This window comes from Odocoileus virginianus, chromosome 7 (genome assembly GCF_023699985.2).
Source record: "Odocoileus virginianus isolate 20LAN1187 ecotype Illinois chromosome 7, Ovbor_1.2, whole genome shotgun sequence".
Classification (NCBI taxonomy): domain Eukaryota; kingdom Metazoa; phylum Chordata; class Mammalia; order Artiodactyla; family Cervidae; genus Odocoileus; species Odocoileus virginianus.
Genome location: NC_069680.1, coordinates 245,449 through 257,625, shown reverse-complemented (window position 1 = coordinate 257,625; position 12,177 = coordinate 245,449). Strand labels below are relative to the sequence as shown.

The 12,177-nt window shown below is 45.0% G+C and overlaps 1 protein-coding gene across 50 annotated transcripts in view; it reads left to right on the top strand.

Moving 5' to 3' along the window:
• The window catches only part of SORBS1 (sorbin and SH3 domain containing 1), a 229,905-nt gene that overhangs the window by 180,901 nt on the left and 36,827 nt on the right, over positions 1-12,177 (top strand). For 24 of the 50 annotated variants that reach the window (XM_070469893.1, XM_070469887.1, XM_070469890.1 and 21 more), the window contains 3 exons: positions 846-911; positions 1,477-1,578; positions 5,712-5,761. In XM_070469893.1, the coding sequence (XP_070325994.1) occupies positions 846-911; positions 1,477-1,578; positions 5,712-5,761 (218 nt within the window). The remainder of the gene's footprint in view (positions 1-845; positions 912-1,476; positions 1,579-5,711; positions 5,762-12,177) is intronic. The other 26 variants (XM_070469905.1, XM_020883440.2, XM_070469909.1 and 23 more) reach the window with 2 other exon arrangements.

Genomic DNA, 12,177 nt, shown 5'->3' with positions numbered 1-12,177 from the left:
ATGGAGGAGCCTGGTAGGCTACAGTCCATGGAGTTGCAAAGAGTTGGACACGACTGAGCAACTAAGCGCGCACACTGGATCCCCCTTAAAACAATTTTCCTGGCAGATTGCTACTTTGGGAATTCCCAAACGTAGCAGATTGCTACTCATTCTAACAAGAGTGAAAGGAGAAAACGAAAATAACCTATTTAAATTCAAAGTATAAACTCTTTCCTCTAAGAGAGATGGAAGGTCTGCCTCTACCATCAGCAATGTTATTAAGCCTTATTAAACTGTAAAAGATTTAAAAAATTATCTGATGAAATTGTCTAGTTATACAGCATAACATTTAACACCTGGTTTATACATGGATGTCCTTGCCACAAATCACAGAAAGCACATTTAGCACCATTTACCGACCCTTGGTCAGATCTCCAAATTCACGCATTTGTGAAGACATGGTAAAATTTATAGTGGGAAAGACTACCTCCAAAATATAGGCTCACAGTGTCAGCCTTAGTTGGAAAAGAACAATGTGGAATTGAAATGTTTCTGTTTTCATTCAAATTGGTGTTAATGCTTTTTGTTTGTTCTTTTTAAAGTTTTGATTATTTCGTATCCAACGGTTATTTCCCCGAGACTTAGATGTAGAAACAAACCTCCCACTTCACGTTTCCAGCTCCCGAGAGTTCGTGGGGTCCCCAGGCAGCCTCAGGAGGCAGAGTGCCTGCTCCTTCCGTTTTTAGTTCACTTTTCTGTGTTGAGACAGTTCTCCTAATGTTGCCCCTCTTTGTTTGAGCCGGTCTCCATGTTTGTCTTTATGTCTTTATGCTCATTTCTTCATTTCCTCCTCTGCTTCCCGTCAGCCTCCCAAAAAGATATGGGATTATACTCCTGGAGACTGCTCTATCCTTCCTAGAGAGGATAGAAAGGTAATTCCGCTGTGCTCCTCCTGCGGGCTGTGTGTATGCTCTGGCCTGACTAGTGTGAGTGTGTTGTGGGGTGTTTCTTTTAATAAATCCCCCCCCTTTTTTTTTTAAAAAAAACTTGATTATAACTTTTTGTTTTTGATTTGGTGATAAAACAGTTTAACAAAGTCTCTAAGACTTATACTAATATGTAGAGGTTTTAAAAGCAATTACTTATTCTACTGACATATGGTATGTGTCATAGTCACCATACTCTGTAAAGAGAGAAAAATAGGTATTTCCTCAAAGGTAGGTTTTTGTGGTATGTGTAGTTCCTCTCTTTAGCAGGTAGAGTAGCATTTTGGAGCTCTGATTGCCACAGGATTTATATTCTCTCTGCCTAATGCTGCATTCTCGGTTTTCCTGCCTTTAACTCATTTCTAGTAAGCTCTTGTATTTTAGTCATGCCCATCTTTGCCTTATTAACGTATGACACTAAACAAACTCATTTTTCTAATGTAAACTTCCATGCTGTCTGCCTTTCCTCCTAACTAAAACGCTCTTTCCCATCTTTTCTTTCTTGAACCAGACTAATCTAGAAACTGATCTCAACCTCTGCCAAACAGAGTTAGAGGCAGATTTAGAAAAAACGGAGACGCTTAATAAAGCACCCAGTACAAACCTGTCACAGGTATTTCTGAGTTTTTCTCATGCCCTCGGCCCCCTTTGCTCTCTTCTTTGTTCTGTGGTTTTTGATGTAATGGGAGTGATGAATGGTTATGCTGATTATTTTTAAGATGCATGGCTTTCTGACTCCTGGTTTAGATCCCCCTTACCCCCTAACTTAATTTTTGCTTGGATTTTTTTTTTTTTTAGCTTGGCATTTTCCTTACAGGGAATTTTTCAGATATATATATATATATATGCAGGCTGGCTGGTGATTTAGCTGCTCCCCTGGCCTTACCATCCTCTTTCTCTGCTTTCAAGGCGTCACCCTTACAGCTCCCCTCTGCCTCCTTGGGCGTATACCTTCTCTGAATTTTCAGGGAGCCTTTTGTGGGCAACTTCCATAGATTTTTTGCAGCCCTGGGAGATACAAACCTCAGAGATCATTTTCAAAAACACGGCCGCTGTGAATCGAGAGCCTCTTATGTGGGCGGCACCGTCAGAGTAGTAGTATTTGTAATTTGCAAGGTCAGAAAGTTCTTAATGAAAAAATGTGCTCCGGAGGCCAGACAGCCTGGCCACATGCATTTGAAACTCAGCCTGCATTGATATTTTTACAGAGAGCTATGTCCCAGTGTGGTTTATTAAAGGATGTGTCAGAGAGAAAAGAAAGTCCAAGATAAATGGGCTCCCAAGGGAAAGAAAAATACCAAATGTTTGGAGAACGGCTCCCCATGGCTGCCTGACAAAACAAAGGAGACTCTTAACCAGGAAAGGGTATCTTTACAGAAAATAAAAAAGGAATGCGGACACTGCTGAAGAGGCTAGGATGCCCACAGACTATGGCGGGAGACATGGAAAATGCTAGCGGACCACGTTATTCTTAAACAGAACTGAGACAAGGAGGGTCAGGCCACCAGTATAGGTTACTTGGATATAAAATCACGTAGAGCCAGAGACTCAAACTGGGTGATCATGGCCACAGCCAAGGGGGCCAGGATAAGAGGGGGAAGGAACTGCAAGCAGATCCAGGGGAGTTAGGGTTTGGGAGTCCAGAGTCCCCAGAGGAAGAGTTAGCCTGCAGGGACCAGGGGTTAGGCCCAGGGGAGTGCAGAAGATGGGCGACAGTGCTCGCAACCAGGCAGATAGGTGACGGGGTGGGCACGGTAGGGGGCTGAGTCTCCAACCAGGGCAGAGACTGGCAGCAGCTGTCGCTCTTGTGGGAATGGAGGTCTGAGCTGGTTCTGAAGGAGAATTGTGGCTGTAGGTAAGTCCTGAAGTGAGCCAAGAGGCAGGACGGGAGCCCCAGCCAGTCAGCAGGCACTCGTTTCAAACCTAGAGAGAGTGGTTCTGTAACAGGTGCCAGGATGGACAGCAGCCAGAGGTTACTGAGCTCACAGCCGCCTCTTTTGGGCAGAGATGGCATCTGGTACCCACAGTCCTGCCTGTGGCTAGGTGGGCCTGAAGAGGTTGCATGGATGTGTCATCTTGACACTGATTCAGTTATGCGTTACCCATGGCCCTTAGCTAAGGCATGTGAGATGTGCTGAGAGAGGTTCTAAGTCAGCACAAGAGTGGACGCATTGCCTTCAAGAACATGGCAGCTAGCCACACTCATAAATAAAAGAGCTCCACTAGTACATAACAGTGCCTGGTAAGAGCTGAATGACCATTATGGGCTCTAAGGGCTCAGGAGAGGGGGAAATCTTCCAGAAAATCAGGGGAGACTTCTCAGGAGTTGGCCCCGATCTTAAGGAATGGATGGAATTTAGGTACCTGGTGAAAGTGGGGGCCATCCATTGGAGGCATGTTAGAGGGGGCAAAATAAACATTTAATATAAATTCAGGAATAAAGTAGATGAATTCGGCTATAATAGAACATTTTGGGTGATAATAGTGGGAAGCAGGTTTGGGAAAAGAGGGTTGACTCTGGGTTATAGAGGCTCAGAAAATATGGTTAAGGGGATGATTGATTTTGCCCTCCAGTCAATGATATAATTCAGGAAGTGTTTTTAGGAAGCTCAGTGTCCTTGCTCCCGAGAGGCTGAATTGAAGGGGAAACCTCCAGTTGGAGGTTGAGAGGGCAAGGAGACTGCTGCAGTGGTCTGGGCATGCAGGGGCGAGAGCCTGGACTCCAGTGGCACCAGCGTGAAGCGAGGGGGAGGGTGAATGTGAGAGAGAACTCGCAGAGGAAAGTGCAGTGAGACTTGTTTTAAAAGATTTAGCCAATGCCTTATTTGAATAAAAAAAAAAAAAACTTCCTTTATTTCTCTCTCTCTCTCTCTTTATTATTATTGGGGGCACACAGCATGTGGAATCTTAGTCCCCAGATCAGGGATCGAACCCTTGCCCCCTGCATTGGGAGCACAGACTCTGCAGTGTCTGAACCACTGGACCACCAGGGAAGTCCCACAGTGAGACACTTTAACTAATTGGTGTAAAGAACACAGAACTGAGGGTAGGGATAGGAAACACAGTGTAGGGTTTGGGGAAGGAAGCAGGAAGGATGGGGATGTCAGTATGTCACATAAGAAAGATGGGGGAAAAGTCAGGGCAGAGGGAAGATGAAGGAGGTAGTTTCAGCTATTTCTGAGGTGTTGGCTGTGGATCATATGGGGGCTATCCAGGCAACAGTTGGAAATGGATGAGAGGCAGGGGTGTTGAAAATCAGTCAGAGTCGCCTGAAGAGAAGTGCTGGTTGAAGTCCTGGGAGCTGAGGAAGGATTGAAGGGAGAGAGAGGGTGGGGGACCAACAGCCCCCCACGGGGATCTTGTCTGACACAGAACAGAGGAGGAGGAGGATCAGAGAAAAACAGAGCAAGGAGGAAACGTGAGAAGTGGGGCAAATGTGAGAGCTGACTGAGGGGTCCCCCCAAAAATAAACTCTGAGGGAAGGTCAGTGCATCTGATAACCAGGAGGCTTCTAAACACTTTAGAGGTCGCTGAGCAGGTAGCTGATGGGAGCTGGAGTTATGTGGTAAAGAATCAGGGGAGCCCCCAGAGGTATAGCGCCTGCTGACAACCTGAGGAGGGGAAGGCAGGAAGCGGGTGTTTCCAGAGGACTCAGCAGGGTTGTGCCAAAGCTCTTCCAGGATGGAGACCCGGCACGGGCGGGCGCCGAGGGTGCGAGGCTCCAGGAGGGGGTGGGCGAGAGAGGCCAGTGTGGGCACCGGGGCTGGAGGGGTGGACGTGGAGGGAAGGGCAGTGGTTTCTCAGGAACACCGGGGGTAAGGGCCGGAGGACAGCTGGGGTGAGCCCCCAAGAAGGCTGCCTCCCCTCCCACCATCTCCTCCTCCTTTCCCAACCTCTTCTCCTCCTCCTGCTATTTTCTTTCTCTCCTTTCCCCAAGTGCCTCTTCTCTTCCAGAGAGCTTGTTCTTCTTGAAGTGGTCATTAGCAGAGATCGGAGCATCTTTAAGAGTTAAGCTGTACATTGACTTATTCAACTACCATGTTATTTTTAAAAACAAATATATCATACCCTTTGCCTTTCCTTCTCCAAGATGATAGACACCCTAAACTCTGTAATTATGCTGCTTTTTATCTGTATAGAGCTCTTGGTTTTCTCCCTTTTGCATAGTGGCCTGTCATTTGATAGCATGCTCTCCCACTTGGTGAAACAGGCATTAAGAGTTTTGTGAAACTGCGTTGCTCCCCATTTCCAGGGGTAAATGAATGATCTAGAAATATGGTCTTTTAAAATGCTTTTTTTTTTTTTATGTACCTGATGAAGTGTTGGGTGACGCTCTCTAGTTGTGGCATTTGGGTGCATGACGGAGTCTGGTGGGCTTGGCAAGGGGGTCCGAGGGCTGGGGATGAGCTGGTGCAAGGTGCTGTCCATGTCACTAATGCATGTTGTGAAGTGGTGGGCCATCCACCCAGTGGGCCTGTGACTGAAGATACCCATGAGGAGTGGGCCATCTCCTGACCCTTCCAGAGAGCCTTGGGTGCAGCCACTGGGAGACAAAAGCCCGGAGATCCTCCTCCCAGAGAAAGAGCACCGCTGTCCACCCGCACTGAGCCCCTTCCAGCTCAGCTCGGCTCCCTGCCTCCCGGAGGGCTTCATCTAAACTAGGACAAGAAAGGGACTTTTCTATTTTCCCCTTGGCTTGAAATAAGTGTGTCAAAGTAAGTCTTTGTTTTTTTTTGACATTTACAGAGCTCAGCAATCAGCCCGACTCCAGAAATTTCTTCAGAGCCTCCTGGATAGTAAGTTATCATTGTTTACATGGCTTGATATATGAAATGTCCAAAAGAAGGCTTGTGTTTCGTTTCAGTCTAGTGGCTTTGAATGATGTACAGTTTGGTGATAAGTAGCAATTATAGTCTTAAAAATTATTTTTTTTCTCCTCCTTTTCCAAATTAACATTGTGATGACTCATATTACCTCTGATGAGCTTTTCCCTGTGTTGGCTTCTTTACCTTTGGCTGTAAGCTTATTTGTTTGAATTGAGAAGCTGATTCCTGGGAGTGGGGAGGAGTGTGTGACTGAAGTGCATCTGGTGTAAAGGTGACTCGGATGAGGGGGGGTGAAGTCTTCAGGCTGGACCTGTCACAAGGAAAGATGGGGCCAACTTGTCTCATTCTCAGAGATCTGGGTTTATTTCCCTATACCAATTCTTGGAATTCTGCCTGGCTGGTGAATGCACACCCCACGCACTTCCTCATGGGGTAACTGTCGGCCTCTCCTCCCCTCCCCCAAGCCAACCTACGTCCTCTCCAAGATTTCTTGTCTCCATACTTTGCTATGCTGCTGTCATCCCAGCTGGTAATGTTTCATTGTTGCCCCACGCCCTTACAAACATGTTAGTACCTCTTATTGGCACTTCCTTCCGTGCCTGACTGATGCTTTTGTAGTTTTGTGACTACAATAAACTATGAACCCCCTGAGGGCAAGGGCTGCATCCCTGCAGTGCCTGGTGCACCCAGTAGATTCGGGCGCTGTTCTGGTAGAAGCGGCTTCTCGTCACCATGAGATTACAGTCTGTATCTCACTCCGAAATATGACGGGGAGGGAAGGCACACTGTTACTCCCTCTTCCATCTGGGTTGGGTAACTCCACACAGAGCAAAGTTCAGCTGTGTAGGCAGAAGCCTGACTTTGGTGTGAATGCTGAGTTTATGGACTTGGGGGTCAAATATTACAGTCACTTGGGCATATCCACTCTATCATATCTGGCCAGGGAAGACACTTTGCAAGAGTAGTTTTATTTCAAAGTCAACCAGCTGGGATTAGTGTATGTGGGTGACAGTGAGTGAACTTCTAATGGATCTAAGGCTTTATGCTGGATATTCTGATAGAAGTATAACATATAGTCCCCTAATAGTTTCAGGGGCAAAACACACCAAAAAAATAAAATAAAAAGGCAACATGGGAACTGCGTAAAACAGATTGTAGAGGTTAAAAGTATTCAGAAGGTAGCTCCCACAGGCTGTCAGTGTTAAGAACACAGTTCTTGAATGAAAGATTTGAATGATTGTTTGTACACTTAACTGTGTGCCAAGTCTTGTACTTAACATAAGTATATTATACTTTACCTCATTTAGTCCTCAGCATTCTAGGATCAGTTGTCATTTTTAATCCTCATTTTATTGGTGAGGAAACAGGCGCATGAAGGTTGCGTGTGCCTGGCTTCCATACCTGTGCATGGCAGAGCTACCACCAGAGTAGGAGCAATGATATTCTAGGCCAGGGAACTGCTGAGGTCTACTGGTGCCATCTATAAACTCTCATCTGCACCAGTAGTGATTCAAAATTGGGTGTTAAATGAACCAAAGAAAGGCATGCTAGAGTTGATTGTTTTGAGTGACTAAAAAAAAGAAAGAAGAAAACAAGGATCCATTTGTGTCATAGCATGTTAGCAGGATTGAGGGCATACAGAATTTTTTTTGGTTGTGCCCTTTGGCATGCGGGATCTTAGTTTCCCAACCAGGGATCACACCCACATTCCCTGCAGTGGAAGCACAGAGTCTTAACCACTGGACCACCAGGGAAGTTTCCATGCAGGCTTTTAAAATATATATAATTTTCTTTCTTTCTTTATTGGATGTGCTGGGTCTTTGTTACTACACAGACTTTTCTCTAGTTGTGGCAAGCAGGGGCTATTCTCTAGTTGTGGTTTGCAGGCTTCTCATTGCGGTACCTTCTCTTGTTGCAGAGCTCAGGCTCTAGGAGCATGGGCTCAGTAGTCGTAGTTCCGAGGCTGTAGGGCATGGGCTCGATACCTGTGGCACACCTCAGCATGTGGGATCCTCCTGGACCAGGGATGGAACCTGTGTCTCCTGCATTGGTAGGTGGATTCTTCAGCACTGAGCCACCAGGGACTCCCCTCCACACAGGCTTTTTAAAAGAGCAAGTTGCTCTCAGACACTCTGGGGACTTGTATACATAAAGCTATTTGATGTCTTCGTTTATCAAGAAGTCTCTTCTTGTGCTTCTCTTGTGTCTCAGTGTTCAAGTGCTTCCCTTGTGGTTCAGCTGGTAGAGAATCTGCCTGCAATACGGGAGACCTGGGTTCGATCCCTGGGTTGGGAAGATCCCCTGGAGAGGGCAAAGGCTACCCACCCCAGTATTCTGGCCTAGAGAATTCCATGGACTTCATAGTCCATGGGGTTGCAGAGAGCTGGACACGACTGAGCAACTTTCACTTTTCTGTTTGTGTCACGGAAATAGGTCTCTGGAGACCTCTGTTTTTCAGTCATAGCCCAGCTCTCATCTTGACAGAAATAGATGAGCTTTTCCCTCCTGCTGTCCTTCCTTGTGGGGACTTTCCAGTAATTGAGGCTTGATTCTCTCCCAGTTTGTTCAAATGACTAAAGTTTTTCGGTGTTTGCAGTTGGGGACAAATCAGCCTGAGTGCAGTGCCTGACATGTAGGAAAATGTACATTAAGCATTTGCTGAATAAATGAATGCACTTATAGATCTCAGTTAATTAGAATCCAGCTTGCTTAGCGCTGAGGCAGGCAGCTTGTGAACACGAATCACATGTGAAAGAAATGTTGTCAAGACTTGACTTAACCTAAGCACCAGAGAAAGACAAGTCACCAAATGGCCCAGGATCAAAAATTCTGTGGTCAGTCTGTAAGAAGTGATAGTGTTGTCTTAAATCCACTTTCACATCTTGAGCAGACTGCAGTTTAGAATTTTATTAGCATGATTCCTTATCACAATGTGAGAAGTTTAGAATTTTATTAGCATGATTCCTTATCACAATGTGAGAAGAACCTGGGAAGAGAGAAGGAAATTCACCCATGGCTCCAATAGCCTAATACAGCTGTCAGTCTTTCATTTCAAAAAGTATCTTTCATACTTGTGATCATAGTGTATATCCCATTTTGAATTTTATTTCCCTGGAGTTATCAGATCTGTATGTCAACAGTGTAGACTACTCATTATTTTCAACATGACTTAGTATTTTGGCACGAAAATTTTTTTTTTTTGCCTAGCTGAAGAGCTTTACTTTATTTGGCCAGCAGGTGGCACTCAAGAACAAGCTGCTCTTTCCTCAGTGGTAATGGTCTACTAGAGAAATCACTTTTCCCCCTTAATCTAATTTTAGATCAAAACAAATCATTAGGGTAGATCTACATGAGTGATTAGAGACTCCCCTGGGCCTTAAAAATGTCATAAATCTGTGTGCATGTTGGCATTTAACTCCATTGAATCATTTATTCCACCAATGTGTATTTGTTGAACAATAGTGCTAGACACCAGGCTTGCAGAGATTCATAAGATAAACTGCCTGGCCTCAAGGAAAAGTGTCATTGGAGAATTACATGATCGTACATGACAATCAGAATGCAGTGTGGTAAATTCAGAGATGGAACCCAGGAAGTGTTTGAGGGGAAAATCTAAAGAAAGGTTTTATCATGCAGCAGCAAATAAAAAGTGAATGACAGGGACTTCTCTGGTGGTTCAGTGGCTAAGACTTTATGCTCCCAATGCAGGAGACCCGGCGTCGATCCCTGGCCATGGAACTAGATCCCATGTGCACAACTAAGAGTTCACCTGTGGCAACTAAGATCTCACATGCTGCAACTAAAGCACAGCACAGCCATATAGATAAAAGTTTAAAAAATATTGTTAAAAAGTGAATGACAGTAGCATTCTATTATAAATACAAAAAATTTTTTTTCATGCAGTACTCTAATATTGTCTGAAAGTGAAAGTCGCGTCTGACTCTTTGCAATACCATGGATTGTATAGTCCATGGAATTCTCCAGGCCAGAATACTGGAGTAGGTAGTCTTTCTGTTCTCCAGGGGATCTTCCCAACCCAGGGATCAAGCCCAGATCTCCTGCATTGCAAACAGATTTTTTACTAGCTGAGCTAAAAGGGAAGCCCCTAAGATTGTGTAGATTCCCCAAAGTCTAGAAACAGTTATTTTTTTTTCTTTTTTCCCCTGAAAACACTAAATGGTTTTGAACAGTGACTCCATGAAGCAGGAATTTTTTGTTTTGTCCTCTGTTGACTTTCCATCTAGGAGAATGATTGACTTTTAGTAGGTGCTCAGTAAATATTTGTAGAGTGAGTAAAATGAGCAGTGGAATGACAAATTGAGATCTTCTCTAGAAATATCATTGGCAGTGATTTGCAGAGATGACTGGAGGAGGTGAGGACTGGAGACATGGGCAGTGGCAGTGTGCTTCCTGCAGAAGTACAAAACAGTCGTGGGCAGTCCCAGTGGGGAGAGAGCAGGATTCATGTGACTCTGTCCAGGACAGGGAATAAGCAGGGCTTGGGACTGGTTAGGTCTGGGGAGGGAAAAAGAGGGTGATTCTACTGGCTTTCTGGCTTGGGTGAAGGAAGACGGAGGGACAGAGCTAGGTTTGGTTTGGGACAGGCTGAGTTCAAGATGTCTGAGGGTCATGCGGTAGAGGATGTCTAGAAGGTAGCTGAATGTCTGTGTTTGGAGCTCCAAAGAAAGGTCTGTATAGATAATGGATCTGAAGGTGGATTTTGTGGACAGTCTCATCACACCTACTAGTTTTGCAGATGAAAGAAACTGAGGCTGAGAGAAGCAGATTGTTTGCAAGTTTTTAAAGATAGCAGGCTTGCCTCAGCTGATCACTTTCCTCATGGGAGCCAGGCTGGACTCACAGCCTGCCAGGACCCAGTCTGCCTCCTCCAAAGTGTGCCTGGTGGCACGTTTGGAAACACTTGGCCCTGAGGTGATTGCTCTGTTCTCTCAGTTTATCCTTCCAGTGAGTATTTTTATTGAATCCTTCTTGAACCTCAGCAGTCAGTTCTGCATCTTAGCCAGGGGTGAGTTCCCACCCTGTCTCTTCCTGGCTTGTTCTTTCCAAACTAAAAATGGCTCAGCTAAGACTACCGAGGGCTAAGCTTTCTTTTTTTTTTTTTTTTTTTTTTTGGTCTTACCATACACCATGAAAGATCTTAGTTCCCTGACCAAGGATCAAACCCCAGGCTTCAGCAGCGAAGTTGCCAAGTCTTAACCACTGGAAACCAGAAGATTCCTCTTAGCTAATGAATTTGACTTGTTTTGTTGAGTAATCTGTGGCTGCTAGTCCTGACTGGCCCTTTCTCGATCAGTCTGACTGGTTTCCCCATCCTCTCTGATCTGTTGGAACACTGCAAGACCCAACAACTCTGTGACTATCCGCAAATAACCTTCACCCCTCTGGTCCTCGGTTTTCCCTTGGAGAAAGTGGGACAAATGATATGCCTTTCCAACATTAGGAGATCTAATAATGATGATATATTTTAAAACGTTGTTCCATAGCTTTAAAATATTGTTTTTAAACAAGGAACCCCTCAGTAGCAAAGTGTGCACATCTGGAAAAAGCATGTTGGCTTTGGTATCAGAAAGAAAACAATTGGCTAGAGCAGATCCATTCTGAGAGGTTTCCTGAGTACTGATTTGTTGTTCTGGTGGAAGCAGGAAAAAATGGTGATAACGGCTGGATAATGGCCAAAGGTGGGGTGGCTGTGGGTAGGGGGTAGGTTCTGATAACTGGTGAGGTAGAGGGGGTGTGAGGTCAGGCAGCTGGTTATGGCTGAGAATAAATAAAATGTTGGATTGAATCAATGTTATCAAGCTGTTTATATCTTTATGCTGAAAAATCCATATTGATACTGGCAAATGGAATTCGGTAGGACAGAAAAGCAGCCCAGTGAGAGCCCGAGTGCTTTTGTGGGAGAAAGGGGGTCACCCCTGATCTGAGTGTGTGTGCACACATGTGTGCGTATGCCCATGTGTCAGTGTGTCTGTGGGTGAAGGCATAGAAAACTGGAATTAGGGGGAGGGGAGGATTCAGTGAGTAAATGCTCTTAATTTTTTCTGTGCCCCACCTCATTCCATAAAGGATTTGTGGTAACTTGCAAAAACACCTAGACTTTGAACAAGATTAATATAAATGAGCAATATAAACAAGTGATAGTTGGTACTCCATAACGCATGTCCTAAGGTGCTGATACAAATTTTGAAAGCAATGGATGGAATAAGAGCACAAAGAATGCCAGCTTCCGGTTGCACTTGGTGGCTGATTTTCCTGGAGACCCAAGACAGCTGGGGAACTACCTTTTGTTGTTCAATTTAATGCTCCATTGGTCAAAGCACTTGTGAGTAACAACATAGAAAAGTTATGCAGGTGCTGGACTTGAA